Here is a 27,786-nt window from a genome sequence, read left to right on the forward strand (position 1 = left end):
CAGCGTTTCCATCAATAATGTGTTTTTCATTCATTACCCAATAGAAATGCTTCATTTACCTCACCTAACGAAAATCATTCCTTAAACATTATGGTGGAATCACTGCTTTGCTTCCATGGTAATGCCTCATGTCCCGAGACAATGTCCACTTAGGCTGTTCAGTGAGCAGCAGAAGTGGATGAGCAGTTCTGGTGCTCAAAATGATCTACATATAAAACAAAGTCTACTTTTGCTGCTGACTGTACAAGCAGCAAATATGTGTACTAGTGGCAAGCTTCCACTTAATTACATTTTTTGCCTTCGTTCATGTCTAAGCCCAGCGGTTGTTATTTAGATTTTATCCCTATCCGTGGAATATCGGGATAAAAAGTATTCTGCTTTAAGGCGCGCTTATAGAAGAATTTTCGGTATTTGAGGGGTGAAGCAGACGACGCGGTGGAGGCGAATCGCGGGCGCCTCGTGCGTCTGTCACGCAGCCCGTTGACGGCCTTATTCTGTTTGTATCCGTATTCTGGTTAATGTGAATTCCGGATTTTTCCTTAAAATTATAATTACACATTTTTTTGGTTTAATAAAGAAAATCTTCGTTTAATATGAATAGTCTTGGTAATAAACAATTATTTATGCCTCTTCATGCCCACAGTTTGATTTGTAACGTAGGTAATGGATAGACATTTAGACTGAATAGGTCGATAGATAGATATGACAGATGGCATGCTCTTGTTTCGGAGGCCAAGACCTCTTTGGGTCCCTGAGCCAAATTAGTTAGTTAGATAGCTTATTAGTCTGATCAACATTTAGGATACTTTATGTTACGGAAAATAAATATTTTTGGATATAATAAAAAATTGCTCTAAATCGGATTCCGCGCGGACGCAGTCGACGGCAACAATTAGTTTTAAATAAATTTATAGCTCTTCCAAATTGTCTGGAGCATGAAGCGATGCTTTTCTTATTTTCATGACTTGAGATGTATGGATATGTAGGAGAAAGTTATTTATCTTAAGTCAGAGGAGATTCAAAAGTTGATTGTCTGGAGCATGAAGCGATGTTTTCGCTATTTTCGTCGCTTGAAAAGTATAGATATGTAGAAGAAAGTTCTTTTTCTTCAGTCAGAGGAGGTTCTACAGTTATTTTTCATGAAGATTCTTTTTCCCTTAGTGGCATTCCCCGAGCTCGACGGGAATCAACAATTTCGGGTAGTAACCAGTCCATATAAAATGAAATTAGTTTGTCTTTCATTTTTTTCCCCAAAATGTATCATCTATAAGTATGATTACTGTTTTGAGGTGATGATTTTCACCACTCCACACAGCAAATATACACTGTGCTCGACACGTGACATGGAGACCTTGGATCTGGTCATACCAGTTACTATTTTTGTTAATTTCAGTAGTTTTAGTTTCCTTTTCATAATTCTACATCTGAATTTCGTTTTCTTTGATACATTTTTCAAGTCCATTTCTAAAGGCTACACTTCAACCGGGCACTTTATTTCACTTTTACTTAAAGATGATATATGACATTTTGGGAGAAAAAATTAAAGACAAACTAATTTCAAAATTGAAAATACAAACTGAAATATAGATGCACAGAAAAACCAGAAAAATAAGACCAGCACTGGATATCGAACCCAGGTCCTCGGTATTCCGTACCGCGTGCTATACCGCTACACCACTGCTGGTCCACCAGCAGTGACCAGCAGTGGTGGTTGACCGGCAGTGTGTAGCGGTATAGCACGCGGTACGGAATACCGAGGACCTGGGTTCGATTCCCAGTGCTGGTCTTATTTTTCTGGTTTTTCTGTGCATCTATATTTCAGTTTGTATTTTCAATTCAGGTTTTACGGGATGACCGTAAGAGGGAAAAAAAATTGGAATGGAAATAAAAAATATTAAAAAGATTCCAAAAAACCAATCTTGATTTACGTGAAGGTAAATTACAAATCGAATTCCTATAATAAATAAGTCGCTGATAAGGTAGGCGGTAGGCGTCGTAATGTACGGTCTGGTACACACGGACCGCATTCCAATTGCAATCCGGCTGTAAAATGGCAGAACTACATCAGAACTGCGTAAGAACTGCACTCCGACTGCCTAAAATGGCAGTTGGAATGCAGTCCTCTGACAGTCGGGTCCAATGCTGGTGCAGTTGTACTAACTGCGCAATAACTGCACCCAAACTCCCATTTTGCAGCCGGATTGCAGTTGGAGTACATGTTTTTGTCAATAATTTACTAGTGCAACCAAGTGCAACCATCTTATTTTATTAAAATAATTTATGTTAAATAACTTGGCTGAATGCAAGATATTACCTTTGCCTGCAAAAAATGAGAAAATCTAAACTTAGATCGAAACTGTTGCATCTACTATCAGAAATGTCAGTGAAACTGTCAAAGGGATCAAGCAGGGCTACTACGAAACTCGAAACTAGAAGTTCGTGTCGTGCGGTCCCTCTGATACTTATACTATTTAATACGAGAGCGAGAGGGACGGACGGTACGATACGAACTTCGAGTTTCGAGTTTCGTAGTTAGCCGCAAGGTTCGCCGCATGTTCGCCGTGAGTAGTATAGGTTATAAAACGTGCCTACAATTTGTATGGCAGTCGCGGTAGAATCTTAACGAAGCCGTCCGCGTCCGTGAGCAGCCGAGGCCCGCGCCAACCAGCTTGCGGTCGTAGTACGAATGTGAAATCCGCTCAGCAGGGCTGCTACGAAACTCGACGATCGTGGGTTGCGGTCCCTCTGACACTTATACTATTTAATACGAGAGCGAGAGGGATGGTACGATACGAACTTCGAGTTTCGAGTTTCATAGTAGCCGCAAGGTTCGCCGTGAGTAGTATAGGTTTGTACAACGTGCCTACAATTTGTATGGCAGTCGCGGTAGAATCTGGACAAAGCCGTCCGCTTCCATGAGCAGCCGAGGCCCGCGCCAACCAGCTTGCGGTCGTAGTACGAATGTGAAATCCGCTCAGCAGTGCTGCTACGAAACTCGAAGATCGTGGGTTGCGGTCCCTCTGACACTTATACTATTTAGTACAAGAGCGAGAGGGACCGCACGACACGAACTTCGAGTTTGGAGTTTCGTAGTAGCCCTGCTGACTCGGCCGACTCCGGCCGGTCGATTAGTGTGTGGTAGTACTTACCGTTTAGGTACTCTAATGCTTCTCATATGTGCTCTGAGTTCACTTATGCGTCTCCTCTTTCGCTTAACTTTTTAATACTGCGATTACCCATATTATTTGCTCTCAAAGTAGTACTAGCGCGTTAGAAAATGTGCACAGGTCCGTCGTCGACTACGTACACGCGTGTACTGGCGACTGGAAATACTTGGCCGCCGCCGCGCGCTAGAACCGTTTTATTTTGCCAAAGACGAAATAAATTGGTATGATTGATGTACTCAACGTATTGAAAATCTATGAAGCATAAATCTAAATCTACTAAAAACTATTTAATAAAGCAAATTTTGTGTTGATATTCATAATAGTTTTCATAATATTTGGTTTAACGTGTAAATGAAGGCTCTTTTTCAAAAAAAATAATCTATCGAGTTTTTGTCAGCAATCGTGTTTTTGATGAAGTCAAAAACTAGCTAATACACTGAAAATATACATATAAAAAAATTTGCAGTTGTAAGTATTGTGTAAGTATATTTTAAATAGTTTCTAAAATTGTAGTTTTCACTACGTACAGCGCCTTAATCCAGGTTATAAACAACTTTTTGTCAAATTTCATCCAAATCCGTCCAGCCGTTTCAGCGTGAAGAAGTAACAAACATACTAACTCAAACTTTCACATTTATAATCATCATCATCATCATCAGCCTCTGTTCGTTCACTGCTGGCATAGGTCTCTCCCATGGCACGCCACTGAGCACGATCTTCGGCCACTCTCATCCAGCTCTTGCCAGCCGCCCTGCGAAGATCTTCGCTCCACCGAGCACGTTTATAATAAGTAGGATATTTACAAAGCAAGATATTACGTAAGACTGAAAACCATTTATATGGATCATATTGATGGATCGCAGTACTTATATTGCACGTCTAGCCTTCGCCTTACACAATAAAATAAAAGACAAACCTTGTTTTACGTCGTTTTAATTCATATAAAAATACAATTATAATTATCAATATACATAATCGCATTCCTTGCCGTAGGCCATCAATTATAATAAAAACTAACTGCAAACCGAGCCTAACCTTTAAAGTTTAAGTACATTAACGTCAACGTGGAGGCACAAGTCAGTCTGAGCTGAACTCAAAGCTCAAAACTTTAAAGATTCCATAAAACACTAAATATAGAAACGATAACTAAGGGCTCCATACCAAGTATTTTGTAAACTATCAGACTTGTCATCTCAGCTAGAAATTCGGGAATGTTCGCTCTGCGAGCTTAAAACTTGAAGTTTTGTGAGGCACGGAACCCAAATGTAAACATTTATAAATACGTTTTTGGCCAAAATGCTTAAGAGTTGCTAAAATTTTTGTGACGATAGAAATAATTCTAATAGAGAGTTGGCTAGCGAAATGCTCCGACGCAAGCTAGACATCGCGAGGGTTAAATATGAAGTAATCTCCTAAATAATACTAGTACCGAATGTTAATTGTTCAGTATTAGAATTGCATTCTGCGAGGATTATACAAGGCCAATTGTTTTGGCTGAAGCGGAAACGCTAAAAAATCTAGCACGGGACCACCGTTCAATACCTGGGCCAAAACTAAACCGAAAATTCACTTCGCAAAGGCACGTTCAAAATTAATAAGCCTAAATATGGTCCCAGCGAGAAGAAATTAACGCCACGAAACCAAGCTTGAGTAGTGCAGTTTTACCAGAGTCCCGAGGAGAAGCCTCCTGGAGGGACACGTACGCGCTTCGGGGCCTCTGGGGCGGCTTTGGCGGGCTCGGCCTTGGCTGGCTCGGGAGCCGGTGCTTCGATCGTGGCCTCCGGAGCGGCCTCCGGCGTCGAGGCGGGCGTCTCTTGTCCACCGTTCTGGCTCGGAGTTGTGCCGTTAGCCGGTTGCCTGTTGTATTCCCCCAGAGCTGAAATAATTAGAGGATAAATTAGTGCTGCTCTAATGACAGTAGATATGATCGATCGCTCGGTTAAAACATGCTCCCACGGGTATTAAAACTATTAACTACGTTATGGTATGGTAGTAAATAACCGTGAGAGGGGTATATCGCGACAACATTGCACAAACCAGTCAGCATTGATACTGTTTTCAGTTTTAAAAAAATGTTAAGAGCATCATCTCGCACGTATAACCAACAATACTAGTTAGCAGAAGATAATGACGAAACAACACTTAAAAACACAGAACCTCCCAGCTATTCATTGGCTGAGTTAGTGGGAACTTGAGCCAAAACATAAAACAAGTAGAGGCTACAATAGAGATTTCTCTCCACTTCTCCAGGCACGTGTTATGTCCGGGGACCAAGTCCGAAGAAAGAGCGTCAGAAGTTGTATATACTCGTATGCGTCCGAGTTGAGAAACTTCGATAGCATGATGAAGGATGTCTAGTTTCTATATTTGCTCACTAGATAGCGCTAGGAGTCGCTTCACCGCGATGCTCGGAAGGCTGATGAGAGACGACAGGAAACCGGGCTACTTACAAGTAGCGGAAGCAGCAGCAGGGTTGAGGCGGCGGCCGCGCGGTGGCTCCGGGTCTCCCCCGAAGATGTCAGTGTGCCCGCCGCCAGGGGGGCGCAGCACCCTGCTGGAGCTCCTCGCGTCATCGCCCAGACCAACGTTGAACTTTGTAGAAGTCATGTTGAATCTTACTTTGTTTTAATTTCTGAAAAGATATTACAAAATATTAAGTAAAAGTCAAGTAGGTATATATTTTTTTTACATAAAACTGACCGTGATTGACCCCTATCTCACCTGATGTTAAGTGCAGATGAGGCCAAAGGTGTATCTCAATGGTTCAGTAACAGCCTATTCACTCTAGCCTTGAAGAGCCCTATGAATAGATTGTATTTATCCGGAAATACAGACGACGGGAGCGAATTCCATTCCTTAGCAGTTCGCATTATGAAAGATGAAAAAAACCGCTTGGTGCGGATCAATAGAACACTAACTGCATAAGGGTGAAAGTGCTCCCCCGCCCCCGCCTGGTATAGGGGCTTATTTACATGACCTGACCATAGACAGTCGCGTTCACAATTAGGCACGGTCCGGTCGCACGTGCAGCGTGCAATGACGGCCTCACGGTCCCACCGGAAGACCAGCGCCAGCTCTTGAGCCGGCATTATGCTGAGGTGGGTCCGTTTCGTGAACAGTAGCACTGTTTTTTTTTTTCTCTTTCTTTTATGTAATTATTCTGTCACTGTTCCGAATAAATGTATTTTCTTTATTTCTTTCATTCATGGTCATAGGTAAAAGACGGCCCTGAGCCTCTGCCCAGCTGTGAGAAGTGTACAGGCTATGGAACACTTCGGTTGTGAATCAGTCTCCTATTAGGTCGGTTATTAATATTGTGCCGTCTAGCGCTACACGAGATGAACTTACTGCCATATTGGATCCGAAATGGCATGACGTCATTAGTAGTGCCCACAAGTCGTCCCTGGTGCAAACTTGACACCTTTTATCAAAACCGGTTACTATAGGGCTTTGGTTACAGTGGGAATCGACTCGAAACGACCGAAAATCATCATTTTAGCTGAATTATGCTAAATACAGATCTATGCTTATAAAGCATAGTTTTTTTAATCCTACATACAATTTGTCCATACCATAGCACCATAGGCAATAATTAAGCTGTTGACAACTAATATTTCACTGTCTACCAAGCTCCATTAACTCCAAACTCATCGGACTTGGCCACTTTCTTGCTTTGGCAACCTCCCACGCTCAAGGTAATAAATTGGAAAGTGTACTTGCAGCTTTTGATGGTATATTTTCATCAAGATAAAGATACCATATTGCTGAACGAATATAGAAACTTTGTAAAATTAGTTATTCGCAAGGACTCCAGACAAATCGTGGCGCTACAATTAGTGTTAAAATAACAGAATGCATGATGTAAACAAGACCAAGAATGTCATTATCATCCTTATGTTACTGTTTCCCCCAAAGTCATCCATAGCAAACGAATTGGAATTAAGTTTGCATATTAAAATCTTACTCTTACCCTGAAAAATAAGTCATTTGCTTCAAACATTTTCTGACAAATGATAAAATGTTAAGTGATAATTTCCACATAAACGCATAATCTCACCCAAAATAGTGTATTCATTTTAACTTATAACGGACTAAGCAAACGCAAGGTTTGGTTTGACGACAGAGCGTTACGGTAGAGATGTTTTACGACAATAGGGCGAAGCCATTAAAATGTCTAATCTTGTAATCCAACTGTTCCGTCTGCTCATGCTTTTACGTGAGATTAGTGAACGACATCGACACAAAAGGCTCAACGTTTACAAGACTTACCCTGTGTAAACTCGCTGTTAAGTTCCTGTTATCTATGTGACAGATTTATAAATCTATGAAATAAGTTTCTTGGTTTACGTCACTTGATTAATCAGAATCAGAGACAGAGTATCTTAGATACAGAACCTTATCAGGGAGTGGTGAAACAAACCCATAAAGGGCACAAAACATAGGCAAGAATCATCGAAATTCTACTAAAGGTGATGATGATGGCATGGAAATTATGAATCCATTTGGATAACAAACAAGCTATTCTCCCGTGATCTATAGGGTGTGAAGGTTTTAGAATCAATGAGATAAGTCAAAGACGGTCAACTGTAAATGGCCGGGTTAAAATGGCACGCGAAGAACAATCCTATATTTAGCAGTGGACATCGTTTCACTGTTCAACGAACCAAAACATTTTTTTACAAATGACTCGTTTCACAAATTTAATTTTTAATTGGGCCAAAGGCATTTTATTGTATTTTGAAATTGTGAATATTTAGAATTTTTATAAAACTTCCCTAACCTAACCAAAGAGGTTCTGTTCTATCTACACAATGGTCTTGAAATATATCTTGAATACTTCAGTTTCAGAATAAAAATCTATTTGGCCAAATGAAACATTTGCGAAACGAACCATTTGTAAAAAAAGTTTTTCGGCGAAATGAGTTACTTAACAACCTTGTTAGTGTTAGATATTAACTCGATCTAGACCACCTAGACATACGATTTTTACGACGGTGTTCATCGACGTCATACCTAGTTTCACAAGAGGGTCGGTGGCACTCTTGGAATGGTGCCATCTAATTACATAGGTAAACAAAATGCTTCGAGACGTAGGTATTCCTGGTAAACAAATAATGATAAAGAGTTCAGATAGCTGCGAATTATGACAGCGGCACTGAGCGAGAAAAAAGCCTAGGGGTTTGACCTATAGGCAGCGTTTCCACTAGAGATGTGAGAGGATGTGTTGCGTGCGAGGAATATGTTTTCCAACCAATAGAAACTCTTCAGTAACCTATATTCTCACAGCACAGCACTGAAGGGAAACACCCTCTCAGCGGAGCGAGGCTAGGAAAATGAAGGTTTCTATTGGTTCATGAAAAAAACATCCTCGCATATCTCTGGTGGAAATGCAGCCACAGCCTCTCAACTCTCAAGAAAAAAAAGTTTATTATTAAAGTACCGCTTTACAAACTGCTTGCCGTTGGTCCCACACTATGCAAAGCCAGCAGGGCTACTACGAAACTAGAAGTTCGTGTCGTGCGGTCCCTCTGACACTTATAATATTTAATACGAGAGCGAGAGGGACGTACGATACGAACTTCGAGTTTCGTAGTAGCCCTGCTGTCACGTGGCGACCGGGATTCGGGTACAAAATACTTTACTTAATTTAGATTATTTTAGATGGTGAGCGTGATGTTCTCAATCCGCACTGGGTCCATGTGGGAACTGTAGCCAAGCTATTCCATTCTAAGAGGAGGCTCGTGCGTTGCAGTATGTGGACGTACCTACCTATTGGCCGAAACAAATTAACTACGGAGCGACAGAGAAGAAAAACGCTTAATATGCACAACGGGGACCCGACGAACAAATAAATGAAGAAAGTCGGAGATATTTGGCGTTTTATAAGTATAAAGTAACCGACTAATCTTCGTGACAAGCAACAGCTACAGACCATATGGCCTCTTAACGTTCCAGCCTGGGAAACATCTGCTAAGAATGGCGAAACTATGAGACGGTCATAGTGAATAGCGCCATGTTTTCAATTAACATTAATTATCATATTAAGAAAGCTCGTTATCATAGTAATTAGGTGACATATCCTGAGGAATAAGTGTAGGTGAGGTGCATTGTTTGGATTGACAATGGGAAAATCAACGATGCGATTTTGTGAAGACTATATTATACCACTGTGATAAATCCTAATACAAAGAGAATATTGTCATGATCATACAATACTAATTTGTCTATTAATTAGTAGATTTCTTAAATCAGAATAACGATAGTTAAGCAAAACATTCTGTATCTATAATGAAGGTAGCACTCGTAATAGCCCTTAGGTCACTTGGTCCGATCGGCTTGTCCGATTGATCGGACGACGAATTTTTTTTTTTAATGTTGGTTCGATTGATCGAACTTGAAAGTTCTCGTAGCCCGAGTGTGGAACTACAGGACGATTACATTTCCTTGTAGTCCGATCAGTCGGGCCATTAGGTCGTTTTTTTTTCCTGTATGACCGATTGATCGGACATAATGTTCAGTGTACCACCCGATATGCGATAGTACGTTCTGGGTTTTCTGTGAATTAAATAAAAAAAATATCTAACGAAGGGCGAAATTTTGGATTTATATTTTCTTGTGGACGCTTTGTCACATTTTTGCATCATTACCAACAACAAACCAATATTACACACTTTGAAACTATTTAGGCTTGTGTATTTTGTGAACAATACAAAAAAATGGCTGGCGGTGCTCTTTAAGGCTTAGTATTCAGTAAACAAAAATATATGAAGTCATGTTCATCATAACCATCGTCATCATTACCATTTGTTTTGTATTAATGGTAATGATTATATGTGAACGGCAATGACGTAATTGTGTTTTATTTTATCTTATACAAATTACGACTATATGTGATGTTTGCTTTTAAAAAGTAATTAAATTGGTTTATCAGTAGGTATTACGCGGGAACTGCAATTTCCCGGGATAAAAACTAGCCTATGTCCGGAACTCAAACTATCTGTGTAACGAATTTCATCTTTGATAATCAACATAATAATACTTATAAGTATCTTATTCTAATATTCTACTAAATCTTTGCAATGTACCCACTAATTTCACAATCAAACAACTATTTGACTCATTGATTCGATCAGTCACTTTTCCCATTAGACTGTGACTAACTGAAATGTATGACGAAAAACTACAATATAATCAGTTTACATTTAGCCTCAATGACTCAGAAGATAAGGTTTATAATTACGTGAACGAGTGACGATTTGTAAATAATTATATTGGATTCCTTCTAGGCTGTGATCAAGCGGAAGCGAACCATCGCGGAGTATCTATCCACAATGGAGACTTTTAATATAAGTAAATCTTAACCATAACAAGGACTAAGTTAATAAGTTGATAAAGTTGTTTCTAAAGCAGCTATCAACCTGCGGCCCACCAAGCTTCTGTGAGTTGAGTGGCTCGACTGACATAAAAATTATATAGGTAAGTACAGTCACCAGCATTAATATCTGCCACAGCGGAGCGTGCAAAAAATATCTGACACGTCCTTCCGGCCCTAGAAATAGAGTCGTATCAGATATTTATGCACGCTTGTTGTGTCAGATATTGGTGCTGGTGACTGTACATTTTTTTTGTTGACAATGAATTCTGCGTCCGCTTCATCGCTTTGGGCTTAAAACCACTAAATCTCACAATACCTTAGTCACTAATACCCCTAATTTTTAAATTATTAGCCATACCTAAAATGTCAAATTGTCTCTTATATTAAAATGAACGAAATTCATTTTGACTGACTTAAAATGTCATTCTAAATACCTAAAGATTGAAATGCACAATTCATTCAAATACCGAATGACAGAAATGACAAAATATTAACACAACTCAAACCGAAAACACCCAAACGGCAAAATGCCTATTTTTTTTTTTCACGGGAGGACGTACAAATTTAGGTATTTTAACTTTTGGTTGTTTTAAGCATACGTTGTTTTGCCCTGAAAGTGATTTTGAAGTTTAGGTATTTTGAGACCAAGAAGTTTTGAGATGTGGGAATATTGATAAAAAGGTAAAATGCAATTTAGAAGTTATAAGCCCAAAGCGCTGCATCATTAGGTACTACATTTGTGGCCCACACAGAAAAAGGTCGAGTACGGCTGTTTTTAAGGAAAGAGACATTTTTCGGAAGAAGACTATTTTGAGAAATGTTGCATGACCATTCGAGCTATTCGTATGAAATTATCCAAACATGGCCGACAAGGATCAATCCTAAATTACGTCACATTAAGGGTGGGTAGGGCAAAGGGCGGGGGAGTCCGTCTGGTGACTTATGTTATGTACCTATGACACGCCAACTACCTATTATGTTTATGATTTGTGGTGCTCGATAAAGAATATTTGTATTGTATGTTACTAAGCCTTTACCCGTCGCTTCGCTTCTCTCGCTCGAGTCATTAGGTCACTACCTATTTTACTATCACCATTATCATTTATATGGTATTTCACCAGGTAAATCCTCAAAATAGGATTTGGAATTTAAGAAAATTACGTCGAGTACATTTACGGCGGTCATTGCAAGTGTGTTTTTTATGTGAACGCGAGTTTCCTTGCGTTGCGATAGCTATGCTTCATTAAAATCGGTTCAGCTGTTTTTGAGATATGTATAAGTATTAAACTTTGAAAGACTGTTTTGGAGATATGTATCAAGTATTAAACTATGAAATGACGTCGGGGATTTTTCTTTCTAAGTTGGTTAGATTATTAGTGGGAAAGATTTACAAGCACCTTAGATCATTTAAAACAAGCACACATACTTCCATATTTGAAGGACATTTAAGACATTCAAAAAACTGTTTACGGTTTGTGCTAAGTGCTGCATTCTGACGGGAAAACATTGCAGTAATAAGCCCTGTAATACCTACAATAATAATTTTCAAATAGGTACTACCTACCAGGGAAGTATAACTAAGCAGTAGGTATTATATGTACATAAAGAGCGTATTTATGGCTTGGAATGCGAACAGTCCACATTAGTCAGACCACAAGGTAATGCATACCGAAAGGAAATACATTGGAATAATAATGGTCGATCTGTGTGCTAATATGGACGGTCAATTGCGTAGGGCAACCAAAGATATAAAGGTATAACACCGTAAAAGAATTGTTATAGCTCTATTACACTCAAGGAAAGGGAAAACAAGGAAACAGTTAAAACTGTTTAAAAACAATTGTGCCGGTTTTATTGAAATAAAACAAATAAAGCAGAGTTAATTACATAGTAAAGTTTAATTGGAGTTGAGTGGCCTTACTTGTAAATCTAATAGGAATTTGGTTTTTGTTTCAGACGTAAATAATTGAAAACAAAGTGACTTAGTGCTTGAATGTCAATAGAAGGGGAAAAGTAACACTAAAAAAGGGAAAACCGGGTAAAACCCAACCAACCCTAAACAACAGTGCATTGTGCATTAATATTTAATTTACCAGCACCCTTATTGCATTCAACATGTTGGCTATCATGTTCACAAACTATGCACTAGTCAATTTTATGAACTTTAATCAACGCCATGGAACAGTGTAGTTATGCTTTCAATTTCTTGCTATGGTATATAAATATACTATATATAACTATTGTGACATTTGTTGACGACCAAATGGCCAAGTGGTTAGATAACCAACTACGAAGCTTGAGGTTGCAAGTTTGATTTCCGGCTGGGGCAGGTAATTGTATGAATAATACTAATGTTTCTTCTCGGGTCTTGGATGTTTAATTTATGTCCAAGGGTTGCAGACGGTTTAATCACACGCTTCAGCATTATGCTTTCTCTAAGTATGTTTATCTGTTGCCTATCTGTTGCCTATTTGGATACTAGATATAATAGATACAAAAACTAACAGTACTTAGGTTGCAATTGGAGTAGAGTTGAAAAGGATAGAGATCAATGGAAATCACTACAGGCCTTTGCCAGGAAAAACACCGGACTCCAGAATATACCTATAATAACAGAAAGATAAAATAAGGAGTTTCGGGATATCAAGCCTAAATTATATAAGATTGGTTTTTGAGTCTTTTGTAATTTTTTATTTCAACTCCAAATTTTGTTACTTTTACGGTCATCCTGTAAAATCCACATCGAAAACACAAACTAAAACATAAATGCACAAAAAACACAGAAAGAGAGCAGCGCTGGGAATCGAACCCAGGTCCTCAGCATTCCGTGCTGCGTGCTATATCACTACACCACCACTGGACAGGAGTACAGACACAAATTTCTCCTATGCACCACATTCCTTCTCAGCTTGTTTGTTTCTTATTTAGTCATTTCAGCAGCAACAGTAGCGACATCTATGCTTTAGCCCTCATCGAGAAACTTTCAGCACCGCATCAGAACTAACTGCTCACCCGGACAAGAGATGTCGCTATTAAGCAATCAAATTAAGATTGGTTTTTGGTTGGAGTTATTAATGTGACCAACTCTTTTTCATCAATGAGTCCTACTTAACAATAATTAAAACATTAGAATTAATAAATGGTAGGTAACAGCTACTATGACAAGGGTCCACTGGACAGTTGTCTATTAAATTAATATGCAATGAATTAATTATGAATTAATTAAAAAATTAGAACTGTTATCAAAGTGGAAGTTAAACCCCTATGAAATTAATGTTTTCAAGTTAGTATTAGTCCTGATAACATATCCCTTCTTTTAACCAGTTTTCAATACATTCATTGTTGCCAGTTATCTTTCATATCTCACATATTAACAGATAACTTGTGAATGTTTAATATCAACAACCAGCTCAATGCATGCTTTGGGAAACGGCGTATCAAAACATTTAGCATAAACCAGTTGAGAAATATTTAGATTATATAAAAAATATATACAAATTTATGAATGAGCATATCATCAGTATTAAAAAAGCTCGTATCTCAAAATCGATTTTACTGGAGTGGACTGTGAATATTTTTTTTAAGGGTCACATATTGATTGGATTTTTTTTTTCAAAGTAGTGACTATGTGTCATACCTACATAGTCATAGTAGTAAGGTAGGGCATAAAAATTTGTTATTCGTAAAATATGTGGTCAAATTTTAAAACAAAAACGTGAATAAAGAAATCGTAAAAGTAAATAAATGGTAAATAAAGTAGCTTCAACATTTATACGAATAGGTACGGAAAACTTTAAGCATTATCGAATTTTACGTGTCACGACATGATACGTAGCCGACGTTCCAGAAATGAGTAGGTATAATGGTGAAAGTTGGCAATTATAATGTAATTTTAGATACATAACTGTAGATCAATCTATCACAGACGGCCGTTCAAGCGGGTCCCATAACGGTGACTTCTTTGTTCCACCGCGCCATGCTTTTCAGGTGTCAGACGACCATTTAAAGTAAAAAAAAAACATATTATCTGGATTATATTTAGCAAATAACCCATATATCCATACCGGACAGAATAATAGCATCCACCTACAACACTAAAGCGCATTGACCTTTACGAAATCTTGAAAAATAACGGACTGATATCGAACGTTTTTTGTAGTTGGCTTGGAAACAAAAAAAACAACTTTGAACGACTCACCTAGAACGACACGCACAAAAATCGTTTACTTAACGGAAACGCGACAGTTGCGCTTATATTACAATGCGGAAAAGCTTTGATAATTATTTTAAATCAATGAATAAGATTACTCACCACCACCCGGTTTCGTTCTTTTTGATGGAATGCGTGAGTGGGAAAGAGAAAGATAAACGGTTTTAAGAAATGTTGCAAGTGACAAATTACAAAAACTTCTATTCATTCATTTTAATTTTTTTTAGAAATGCAAACGTTAAACTTGCTAAAAACGAGGCGGGGGTCCACTGCTACCTGCTACAACGAAATTCAAAAATCAAAGTTCTTATCATGCCGTCCCTCTTACTCTCGTCTCAGGCGAATTTCATTTAGGCTTTGTCGTCAAATTCAATCCTAATTCTAATGCTACATTTACACTCTTGCCAAGCTTCGGCAAGCTCTCACAAGCACAAGTGTGTAAACGGCCCGTTTGGATAGGCTTGCGTGAGCTTGCCAGCACTTGCCGCCGATCCGGGCCGGTGTCCGTTTTTCAACACAGATCAAAGGAACATGCAGCAAGTGCTTGCGATGTGTTTTACACGTTGGTTCGTGTCTAGTATCGTTCAGGAGCTCACGCCGTACTAAATACATTTTAGTGACCATTATGAGTGCTTGGAATCAGAAATGAGGAGATAAGTAGAAGAAGGTTCACCGACATAGCCAAGCGAATTAGCTCGTTGAACTAGCAATGGGCATGCCATATTAGCACGGAGAACAGATGGCCGTTGGGGCCGAAAAGTTCTCGAGTGGAGACCGCGGATCAGCAAGCGCAGCGTAGGACATCCATCAACGAGATGGAGGGATGACCTAGTTAAAACCGTGGGTTCACGGTGGATGCAGGCCGGGAGGGAGAGGCCTATGTCAAACAGTGGACGACCTACGGCTGAGATGATGATGAGTGCTTGGACTAACGATGAAATTTCCGAACAAAAAGCGTGATGTTATAAGTTTAACCGCTATACATGTGTGTCTGTGTGTGGTGTGTCTGTCTTAAGCGGGTAGACCGATTTGAATGCGGTTTTTTTTATTTGAAATCAGGGTTTTAGTAATGGTCCTTAGACATGTTTCATCAAAATCGGTACAGCTCTGTTGAGCTGAAGCAACTTCGAGATCCACGTCTGCCACGCTTGCCTGTCCGGAATACACTGACGCGCTTGTGGAGTTTGTAGACGCTTGGCAAACCTCGAAAAGGATGTAAATGAGCATTACACGTTGGCTCGTGTTTAGTGTCGTGTTGGACAGGAGCTCACATCACGCCGTACGGACGTAAATATTAAATATTTTTTTTGTGACAATTATGACTGCTTGGACAAACGAAGGAGTTTTATCCTTTTTCTTTAAATAAAAATATGTCAAGCTCAACACAAGAGCCGAAGACACATCGAGATCCACGTCTGCCATGCTTGCCTGTCCGGAATACACTGACGCGCTTGCATTGCAAGCGTGCAAATGGCATTCAAGCTTTTGTATAGGCTTGGAGTTTGCAGACGCTTGGCAAGCCTCGGCAAGGGTGTAAATGTAGCATAATGGTTATTTGGAACGTAACAGTCGTTCCATATAATAATTTTAAGTAATAAAAATACAAATTTTATGTAGTTTTAGTGTACAATACAATGACCTTTATTGTGCATCAGAAATAGTAAGGGATGCAGAAAACAGGTACTCAGAAAGAAAATTACAAGGTAAACAATAGGCGGCCTTATCGCTTAAGAGCGATCTCTTCCAGCCAACCTTTAATTAATAATAATAATAATAAATGATTAGTATTTTTATTTGAAATTTCCTTTGAAACATTTGCTTAAATTTTTCTACTACAGGACAATTAATTATTTATTATAGCAGCCCAGCAGCAAAAACCGACAAAATCTAGTTCGCTCTGGAAATTTACGCAAAATTGTTTTTATTATTTTGGCCTGATATTTAGCAAGTATAAGGTGCTTCATAATAACATAAAAAAAATTAATTAAATATGTAAAAATGAACCAAATAATAAATCCTTTGAATAAATCTTAGCTTGTAGTTTTTTTTCAGTCTTTTTATCGTATCTGTATCACGAGTGTGCCACAGATAAGAGCGTGTGTCAGCGCCCGAAGCTAGCTAGTATAGTAATGCTAGTATCCTTTCTTATAGTCTTTTTAATCGTTTCTAATTTATTTTAATATCTGCTTTATATGTATAGCGACAGGGCTTCTTATTTAAAAAATATACGCTGACAGTTTTACTACAGTAAACGTATTCAGCATTTTTATTTCGTTCGATTTCGTTCGTTTCGTATTGTTGTTTAGCGAGTACGAGATTATTCAAAATAAATTTTAAAATTAAAATATGGAAGCAGCCGTGGAAGAAACAGTAAAAGATAGTACTGAAATTGTGAAACCGGAGAAAAATGGTGAAGTAAGTTGAGACTTTTTATTTTTTGTCTGATTTATAAATAGAATGCGATCGGATGTCGGTAAATTAGTTTCGTGAATTTGCTGAAAATTTGTCGTATATTCGTAGGTGCTACGCAATAATTATGTAAAAATAAGTGTCTTTATATAGTTGAGCGGTAGTAGGTTAAACTTTAGTCATGATTTTGGGTTTAAAACAGGTAAAACAGTTAACCTAAAACTCACTTGGCATGATGCCAGATAGGGAATGTTTATGATATTTCTGTTCTAAAGCACGTTCCGCGCTTTCTTCTTTTATGGTTGACGATAACTCGATGCCAAGTTGCCCTGAACTCCATTGTGTAACAGTCAATGTTGCCATGACGCCATAAATTCATTATTATAATCTCAACTGATAATATTAGCCTTATTAGTTTTATTGCTTATTGGAATTTACTCTGCTGAAAGTAGCAACTAAACTACACTGCCATGCCATACCAATTGGAAAGGAAAAGAAATACAATGTTTAAAATATCATTATAATTTTCAATGCCTTAACCAAGGCTGAATAGCAAAACAGTTACTACACTGGGTATAATTAATATTAATTACTTTAAATAAATAAATATCATCGGACACTTGACACCAATTATTGACCTAGTCGAAAACTAAGCAAAGCTTGTACTATGGACACTAGGCAAAGGATAAACATACTTATATAGATAAATACATACTTAAATACATATTAAACATCCAAGACCCGAGAACAAACATTCATATTTTTCATACAAATATCTGCCCCAACACGTGAATCAAACCTGGGACCTCAAGCTTCGTAGTCAGTTTCTCTAACCACTTAGCCATCTGGTCATCATTATATATTCGATCCTTTGCATTTTATCTCATATAACTATATACTTAGTACTGTAAGCCCTTTTGGAATGAAAGTGAAAGCCATTGGTGCCATGTACAATTCTTATATTATATTTCTGTTAAATTTAGAGTTCAATCCTTATTATTGCTTACTAATATCATAAAAGCTTAAGTGTGTCTGTCTGTCTATTTATACCTTTTCATGTGAAGATGTAACAAACACACATGCACACACAGACTCACAAACTTTCGCTTTTATAATATTAGTAGAATAAAAAGATTTACATATTTAATTATTTTTTTAAAGTTGCAGGAAAAAACTGCAACGCCACCCCCTCAAGATCCTCCAAAGAAATCCAAGAAAGAAGACCGTGGTAAGAAGGACGATAAGAATGTAGAACAGTTTATGAAGTCCCTGAACTCGGTGCCGAGTCTTGAAGAGAAGCTGTCCCTCGTCTGCAAGAAGTATGTGCAGACTGCGGATGACAACAAGAAACTGCAATTTTACATCAAACAATCTGATAAGAGGTATGGTTCCTGACCAGAAAACTTTTTCTATCCCAAAAAATAAATATTGGCCAAAGAGTTTTGTTTGCTGTGTCCCTGTTGTGTGGGCAGCCTCTTGAGGCAGCCATTGCGGTGTGATTTTGAACCCTGTATCGTACCAAGTCATGCCTTATCTTGCCTTGAGATGCTTGCTCAGTGTGGACCCGACTAAATGGTAAAACAAAAATATTAATAAATATTAAATTTCTTTATAAAATTCCTTGGGGGTCATGCATTAATTACATTACACCAATTTTGACTAAATATATATTTTTAACAATGTCGCTACATTGTTTGTGTTCATTGACCTCAGGTATGCGATCCTGTTAAAAGAGAAAGAGCAACTGCAACATGAGTTCAACAAGACCATCCTCGTCAAGTCCAAGCTCGAGAGCCTTTGCCGGGAGCTGCAGAAACAGAACAAGGCCATCAAGGTTGGTTTCATCATCTTGCACATGTAGTTGCAATTATTGTGGACTGGCAACCTAAAGATAGTTTCAAAATCCACAAAAATCTTCCAAAATCTAGTCAAAAAGGTTGGCTGATCTGATTGCTCTGTTGATTGCGGATTGGGAACTTCACACACAGGTGTGCGGGCTTCCTCACAATGTTTTCCTTCACCATAAAGCGCATGATAAATTTCGACGGTACACACATTTGCTCTGAATTTTGGGTTGAACTCTATTCATATAACAAAATAAGAGCATTGACAGGCAACTCTAGTAAACAATATATAGCCCGGGATCAAACCCACAACCCTCTTGAGAATACATAGGTGAAACCACTAGGCTACCACGGCTTTTTAATAAAATTAAGAACAAGGCTCATTTAATTAAATAAAGATTATAAAAAAAAATTGTAATAACAATTTGTTCTCACAGGAAGAATCTCTCCTCAAGATCCGCGAGGAGGAAGAGCGCCGCAAAGAAACCCAGGCCAAGTTCCAGAACACGCTGACTGAGATAACGACCCTCCTGCAGCAGAACAATGAGAAGAACGCCAAGTTGCGCGACGACAATATCAGCATGAGCGAGAAATTCAAGAGCGTCGTCCAGCAGTACCAACTTAGGGAACAACAGGTAAGGCGTAGCATCAAATTTCTCATCATCATCATCCGGAAGACGTCCACTGCTGAACAAAGGCCTCCCCCTTAGAACGCCACAATGAATGACAACTTGCCACTTGTCTTGTATCCACCGGTTGCCAGTAACTCTCACAACGTCATCAGTCCATCTAGTGGGAGGCCTACAGTTTCAAATTTTCTACAAATATTATAAACTAGCTTTTGCTCACGATTGGGTCTGCGAAAAATTCGTTTATCGTTATACCCTGAGAACTCAGTTTTTCAGGATAAAAACTATCCTATGACCTTCTCAGGGTCTCAATCTATCTTTATACCAAATTGAATCGAGATCGGTTCAGCAGCTTAGCGTGGAAAGGTAACAGACAGACAAACGGACAGTAACTTTTGCATTTATTATTATTAAATTATGATCATAATCCCAAAACGTTTGATATCAATATAAAAGTGGCCAAGGTCATTTAAAAAAGTTTTCCTTTTGTAGGAGAAGTAATTTAAAGGTGTGGTTATTTGTTGATTGTCGTTTCTCAAATTGGCCTAAACTGCCAAAAGGGTTTGGAATATAAAATCAACTCGACACTTATACCTCCAGGTCGACAAAATGGGCAAGCAGATGGCGCTAGAGTCCCAGCTGTCGGACGCCAAACTCCAGAAGGCAGCTCTGGAGCACCAGGCGGAAAAGGAGCGGCTGGTCGCCGAGACAGAGCATCTTAAGGTCATCGTGGAACAGTGCACCGCCAAGATCATGGAACTGCAAGGGACGGAGACTGCTCTCAGGTATATTGAGAATCCAATCGGCGATGGGTGCGGGTCGGTAGCTGGCCGGGTCAGGACCGGGACAGGCCTACAGATAGCGCGCGAGTTGAGTGCAGAGCTCAGGAATGCGATAGTGATGTGACCTTATTAGAATTAATGATGACGAATTTATCGACATACAGAAGGTATGTCGATAAATATGTAAAGGAAATGTTATTTTAATTGTCACATATTTTTTTTTAACTTTCGCGCTTTAAACACAATTAATTATGTATTAGTAAACAGGACTTAGCACCTTACCTTTTATTTGTTGCATCCATCGTGGTCGATTAAACCGTCAAGAAAAAAAAAGGAAACAGAAGTTTCGTGCTAAGTCCTGTTTTACATACATAATTATGTTTCTACATTTTACACGATGAATAAAAACACGTCTTTTTGAACGATTAACTTGATGGACTCTGATCAGTCATCATTAAAAACAAAAAATAATACGTGTACGACAGCTATCAGGCACTCCACTAAAGGCGACTGCGGCGAGGCGTGCGTATAGCGGGGGGAGAGGCTCCCGCCCTCCACCTCAGGCCCCGACTGCATTCAACTCGCGCGCTATCTGTATTTACATGGCGGTATATGGACGACATCACAACGACGGCCGTCACCCGTCGTCACAAACAGCGCGCGGGCCGAGCGGCAACGGGCGGTGTTTGTATCGCGCCGCCTCTTGTCAAAGGATGCCGCGTGCGACGTACACAAGTGAATTTGGCAGTATATATCGAAGTGCTGATACTGACAATGTGGTTGGTCGCCGATCCGACCCGCTCTCTGTCTGAACGCGCAGGTCAAGCGTCGGAAACGACCCGATTCGCACACGCCCGTATGCGTTGCGCTTTAGTGTGTTGTAGCGTAGTTATTTGATCTGTCTAACAGAGGATCGTGGGTTTCAAACCTGGGCTTGCACCTTTCAGAAAGCTAAGTAATCTGACTATAAAGCTTGAGATCCCTGGTTCACTTGGTTCGTTTTTTAGCACGCTGTCTCTTTCTCAAGTGATACTTTGAAGAGGGACGGCACGCTATAACCGCGTGGTTAACGGCATAGTGCATATGTAGCCTTAGGGTTAAAGTTGGATATAATTTGTTATTTATTATATAAACAGATCGCAGTTGGGCGTGTATACGGATAAATACGACGAGTTCCAGAACGCACTCGTCAAGAGTAACCAGGTGTTCGGCGGTTTCAAGGAACAGATGGAGAAGGTACGTTGCTGTAATAATAACGCTTTTGACCGCGCAAAAGTAACTATCTTTTAAGGCTGACCAGGAATATAAAAAATCCAAGGCTATGGATAATCTTCGGCATTTTAACGCACAAAAACACAAAATAACACTTTAAAATACCACGCGCAAACAACGTTTGCCAAAGACATTTGAATTTAGTGTTACCAGTTGTTTTCCGCGATATGGCGAGGTTTTTTTATAATTCTGGTCAGCCTTTAATTGCGTATGTAGCTTCGGTGGATTAGATTTTTCATGTAAAACACAATTCCTTGTTTCAACCTTATAGGGGTTACATTTTCACGAACCCATCCTTAGCACTCGCTTACGTGATAATAGGACGTCCTGCATAAATAATTAAGCATTTAGGCCCAGTAGTTTTGGCTGAACATTGTTAAAAACCTACCTATTTATTCAAATATTAATTCATTGTACTTAGTTTAAATTTTGGATTTCTATCTTTCTCTTTTCATTGTTTGTGTTGGGGCTATTTTTTGGCATCAATATTATATCAGCCGGTCTCCATTCGAGAAGTTTTCGGTCCCAAAGGCCATCACAGTGTTGACGAAGCTCTGCTTAAAAGCTACACAAAAGTAGGAGCTACTGTAACAACTAATGTTCGTTCACTAAAGTGTTCTTTCGTAACTGGTTTCGCATAAAAACAAAATAGTTTTCGTTCGCAACCGGTTTCGAACAAGACCATAAAAGTTTTCTTCCGCAACTGGTTACGAAACTCCGGTTACGTACGCGGCCGAAGGGATTTGTTCTCCATGCTATATAGTGTGCCCATGGCCAATGCATCAACAATGCAATGTCAGAATACAGCACTAGCACAAACCGTAAACAGTATTTAAATGTCCGTAGGTAGGATGCCATAATATAATATTATTTCAATTAAAGTTTTGGAAATATCGATGTAAATATCATGTTATTTTGTTACTAATAAACATGTCAATGATTTCTATAGGCACTAATAATCTTTGGTCATGCATGATCCATCATGGCGACAAAATATAAAGAGAACTGACGTTGTCACGGCGGTTTGCGCTAGACGCGACAGCTTGACTATGAGATCCTCGTTCTTCTACGTATCTCCTCATTTCTGATTCAATTCGATAGCATAGCTCGCAGATTCACTAGTATTTTTAGCTCTGAATAAACTAACTGTTTACTAAATCCGCCGATTTCTGAAACAGCGTTTACACAATTGTTTCCAGATGTCAAAGAAGATCAAGAAGCTCGAGAAAGAGTCCCTCTCGTGGAAGAAGCGTTGGGAGACCTCGCAGACGGCGCTGTTAGACATGTGCGGGGAGCGGCAGGCCGGCGAGGAACGCGCCGCGGCCGCCGCGCGCCAGCTGCTTCATATGCAGAGTCTGTGCCGCACGCTGCAGGTTCTAAATAAGTTTCTGTTCAAAAAAGCATTTTTAAAACAAGCTTTTTCGATGACTATACTTGCATTGTCATCTAAACTGCATATCCGTACCAAATTTCATGTCGGTACTATTAACCGTTGAGGAGTTTCCTCCTGCGGAGACGATCCTGGCAGGACCACCAAGATGTCACTACCAGATTATTGTATTGTCACGAAATATATATGCCAAATTTCAAGTCAATCGGACCGCTGAAAGTGGGTCAAATTTAGCTTCCAAGATTTGACCCAAACAAATAAATAAATAAACAGGGCAAGCTAAAGAAAAGATTGTAAAAAAAAACTTTCCCGTGGTTGACCCCTATCTGGGTCCATATTAAGTACGATTCACGTACGCTCAGTCGAATCGAATCATAGTGCGAATCAAATCATAGTGCGAAATCGATTGCGCAATAGCGCGGGTATTTCAACTAGCGTCGAATAAATCGATTGCGCATCGTAAACGATAGCGCGGGTATTTCAACTAGCGTCGATGTTAATACAACAAAAATAACGTAGTTTTTGCTGGACAGAGTTTGGCCAACTGGCGGTGGAATTCAATGGAAAAAGAAATACTGTTTTAGGTGAACAGTATTGTTATAAATTATAATAGAAACTGATGACGGAATATTAGGGAATGTACCAAGATCAGCAGTGCAGAACAACTGTTCTGGATTACTCAAGACAGGAATACATTTTTAGAGCCAACGGCCAACCTCCAGTAATGGAGTAGCACTTTAAAAAGTAGTTCTTTTACCATTATTTCTGTTATAACTTGAACTGTTAATCATCAGGCGGAGCGCACAGTGCTTCTGGGAACCCTGAAGGAACACAACATCGAGCGGCCGCCGGTGCCGACGCCGCCGCCCGCGCCCGCGCCTGCCCCCGCGCCCGCTTCCGCTCCCGCGCCTTCTAAAGCCAGCAATGATAAGGTACAAAATATTCATCAGTATCCAATGCGTATATTGCACTTAGCTTTTAGCATGAACGAGACTACGGATAGAATAAATAATAAGAGAGGAAATGCCTTGTCAATGAGAAAAGTTCAACTGAGCCTTGTTACGCCTATGAGGGCTATCGCGTATGAATTCGCCACTAGAGGCGCTAGTGTAGCGTGAGGTCTCCGAAATGTCAAATCTCATAGTTTTTGGGTGAGCTACGCGGGTTTATTTATAATTAGAATAATTTTGTGAATATTTTGCAATATCTGAAATTAATTATGGCAAATATGCGTTCCGGGGCAATGAATGTCCTCCCTTTTTTCCGAACAAAACGGGGACTATGCAACACTGTGGCATGCTCGTTATTTTTATGGTACGGTTTTAAGTTGTATTAAATATTATTTTAATCTAAACTTTGTTTTCACGCCCGTAATAACAGACTTTGAAAGCCATACTTAAAAACCTCACGCAACAGTGCGCCATCTAGTGAGACAAAAAACGATAGCCCTCATTCGTTGTCAAATGTGAATTTGATAATTCGAGTTATGTTTGGTAGTTCTGTAGGTATTAATACATATTCAGCCGTGTTGAATTCGAATTCAAATTCTATACACAGTTTTTTTTTATACATTAATTAGGCCGCAATGGGTACTTTTACACGTAATTTTTAAAACTACCAGCGCTTTCAGTAAGACCATTGCCAAGAAGAATGCGCCGCAAGAAACTTGGCAAAAAGTACTTAAAAACTACACTATAAAATTAAAGAAAAAATTACACGAAAATAATAAGAATACAATAATCTAAATGCTTTCGCATAGCGTTCGCTCTACAATGCAATATTTTGGATGAAGGCATGGCTGCTTTTTTTATCTGTTGATGCCTTTGATTATTTATGTCAATGATGCTATCTGTTGCTGGCTATTATATTTCCGCTAGTCCACGCAAGATGGCAGCAAATGAATGCAAATTTCATTTACATACCTGTACAATAGACTTTACACGTTATACCGTTGTCATAAGGTTCTAATCATGCTAGCGGATCAGAAGTTATTACCATCTTCGACTAGAAGTATGATCAGCAATCGCAAAGGTTTCAGATGTGTATGAACCCCATGTGGGAAATTTCAAACATCATCAAAACACATTTTAAAACAATAAAATAATTCTATTGATTTTCAGGTGGACAAAATGGCGGCGAATTGTGCGCAACTCAGACAGAGCTTAGTGCACCTACAGAGTCAATTGAACACTCTCACCAACAAAAATGGTACCAAGGAAGAGCCACCCAAAGTAGACAAGCCCAAAAAGCAGAAATCCAAGAAGAAAGACAAACCGGCACAGGAACCCACGACAGAAGCGACAGAAGGACCAGTGAAAGAAGAAAAAGAAGAGGAAAACAAAGAAAACACAGAAGATACCATTCAAAATGATATCGACAGTCTAGAAGAAAAGATAGACGAAGAAGCAATGGAAACGCTCATACAAGCTATAAGCAATGCTAATATCAACTTACAAGACTTGTCTGTTGATGAAAATAATGAACAAGTTGATATTGAAAAGGTTATAGATAGCGGGACGCAGAATGAAGCCGATGTTTCTAATGTGTCAAATGATGAAATATCACACATAGCCGAAGTCAAGCCAATATCAAATGTATAAATAAATGAGGATGTGATGTGACGGGATCTGAAATCAGTGGTGTTAGAGTGTTTTGGTCGATTAATCAGGTGCTCAGTATTAACATAGTTTCTTTTACTGTGAAAGGATTTGTTGTGATTACAGTGAAGTTGCGATTATCAGGGATTTGACGAAAAAGCGTTTTTTTTTTAAAGTTGTTCTTAATGACGTAATAGATAATGAAAAAATACCTATCTGGATACCTATTTGCAGGTAGGGTATTTGAAATTGCCTAATTAATAGTCTTAAAATGTTCTAATTAGTTAGTATGGGAGCATCCTTTTTTGTTACAAAAACTCTTTGGCTTGTGATTTGTGGTATGATTGATATACCATAGAATTGGTAAGATTAAAATGAATCTGATAGTTATTACATATATAATTTAAAATGAGAATCAAAATATTTATGAAATTACTGATTTTTCAATTCTATTCTAATCGAAAATTCATAAATGGAGAATGGCAATGACAATGGAGAATTCATAAATAAAAAAAAATAAAACTTTGTTTCGTATTTGACAATATCCAATGTTGGACAGAGTGCTATTCGTCCAATATTGTCCACATGTGGACCTAAAATCAAATATCATACAGTGTATAAATAATAAATAAATATCATGGGACACTTGACACCAATTGACCTAGTCCCAAACTAAGCAAAGCTTGTACTATGGATACTAGGCAACGGATAAACATACTTATATAGATAAATACATTACTTAAATACATATTAAACATCCAAGACCTGAGAACAAACATTCATATTATTCATACAAATATCTCCCCGGCCGGATATCGAACACCATAGTAACTCTCAAGACTTCAGTAGGCAGAGTTTTTCTTACACTTAACCACTCAACGAATATAAGTCTAGCCTCGTATATTATTAAAGTGTGGATAATCGTATATTTTTCTGTAATCTCTAGCAAAAGCCTCGCGTCAATTACTGTCAAATTGAACTTAGTTTTCATTAGCTGGTAAACGATTATATCTCCGTTGCATTCCTTTAACTTCTTTACGATGGAACGAGTTTGGTGATAAATAAATAACATTGCAACGTGATAGCTAGCGCTATATACTTCAACTAGTTTGCTAATGTTTGGAACTCGAAACAAATTATCGGTTTTCTTTTTCTTTCTCATTTGAATCTTCAGGAAAACGAAGAGAACCGACTAGTCCCTAGCGGCATTAACATTCTGGTTGTACTGTAAACAATTCACTTTTTTTTTTACTTCTTGTTGAAAATAGCAGATACCTGCCATACACAGAGACAGTCAATTGGCACTGGAGCTTTATGGGTGCAGATTATTGTTTCTGGGTATGGCGGTGTGAATAATTGTTATAGATGTTTACAGACAGTGTCCTTACGAAATTTTATTGAAATGAATAATTATATGTACCTATTTTTAACATGAAACTATCGTGAGACTCGCTCGTATTTAAACCCGGATAACTCATGTTTAAAATCGAGTTTAGCTGGATATGTTTCGGGCTAATTCGTAGCCCTTCTTCCCGGAGCAATGCGACTCGGTAGCTGCTGCAACATGCGCACATGTACCTAGTTAAAAACAAATGGCAAACCTGCGTGATTGCTCCATCATCAGACGCTGGATATCATACTTGATCAAAGTAAACTATGGTTGCGTTTCCACCAATGTGCGGGGATGCGTTGTGAGGAATGTTTGAGTCATGACATGAACCAATAGAAACACCTCATTTACCTTCCCCCACCTCCTCATTTACCTTTTCACATTTTCCTCGCTCCGGTCAGCTGTTTCAATCCTAGAGCTTTGCTGATGACGTCATGATGATGATGGTGAAAAATCTCTTGCGGCGCCATGAGGACACTGTCTGTGATTCATTATTATTTGTTTATGACATGGTTGGTACTTAATCTGAGGCCATATTGTTAAATTAGCGCACGGTCACAATTGCAATCACCATTTCTATCTGCCAAAAGTAAGATGTCGACAGTGATGGTGAATACAATTGCGAGTGTATTAGACAGTTATGACCTGTGGTGCGTTGTTTAAATCAAGAGAGTCCGCGAAGCGTGTATAATTATGATATAAATGTGTATTTTATACAATA

At 38.9% G+C, this 27,786-nt stretch overlaps 2 protein-coding genes across 3 annotated transcripts; one reads left to right on the plus strand and one right to left on the minus strand.

Moving 5' to 3' along the window:
• Positions 1–4,084: 4,084 nt before the first annotated feature.
• Positions 4,085–14,959, minus strand: LOC141439114 (uncharacterized). Of its 2 annotated transcripts, none has more exons than XM_074103252.1 (3): positions 14,855–14,959; positions 5,618–5,799; positions 4,085–5,043 (listed from the first exon to the last, which is right to left on the minus strand). In XM_074103252.1, the coding sequence occupies exons 2-3, from the start codon at positions 5,772–5,774 to the stop codon at positions 4,829–4,831; spliced, it is 372 nt and encodes a 123-aa protein (XP_073959353.1). In that variant the 5' UTR covers positions 5,775–5,799; positions 14,855–14,959; the 3' UTR covers positions 4,085–4,828. The 2 variants fall into 2 exon arrangements, with proteins under 2 accessions (XP_073959353.1, XP_073959354.1); XM_074103253.1 differs by lacking the exon at positions 14,855–14,959 and adding an exon at positions 14,741–14,834.
• Positions 14,960–16,901: 1,942 nt separating this feature from the next.
• LOC141438890 (beta-taxilin-like) lies at positions 16,902–26,326 on the plus strand. The gene is made up of 9 exons (XM_074102939.1): positions 16,902–17,167; positions 18,323–18,543; positions 18,875–18,995; positions 19,443–19,640; positions 20,235–20,419; positions 21,553–21,652; positions 22,888–23,061; positions 23,873–24,010; positions 25,199–26,326. The coding sequence occupies exons 1-9, from the start codon at positions 17,099–17,101 to the stop codon at positions 25,676–25,678; spliced, it is 1,686 nt and encodes a 561-aa protein (XP_073959040.1). The 5' UTR covers positions 16,902–17,098; the 3' UTR covers positions 25,679–26,326.
• Positions 26,327–27,786: the final 1,460 nt, after the last annotated feature.

Source organism: Choristoneura fumiferana, chromosome 20 (genome assembly GCF_025370935.1).
Source record: "Choristoneura fumiferana chromosome 20, NRCan_CFum_1, whole genome shotgun sequence".
Taxonomy (NCBI): Eukaryota; Metazoa; Arthropoda; class Insecta; order Lepidoptera; family Tortricidae; genus Choristoneura; species Choristoneura fumiferana.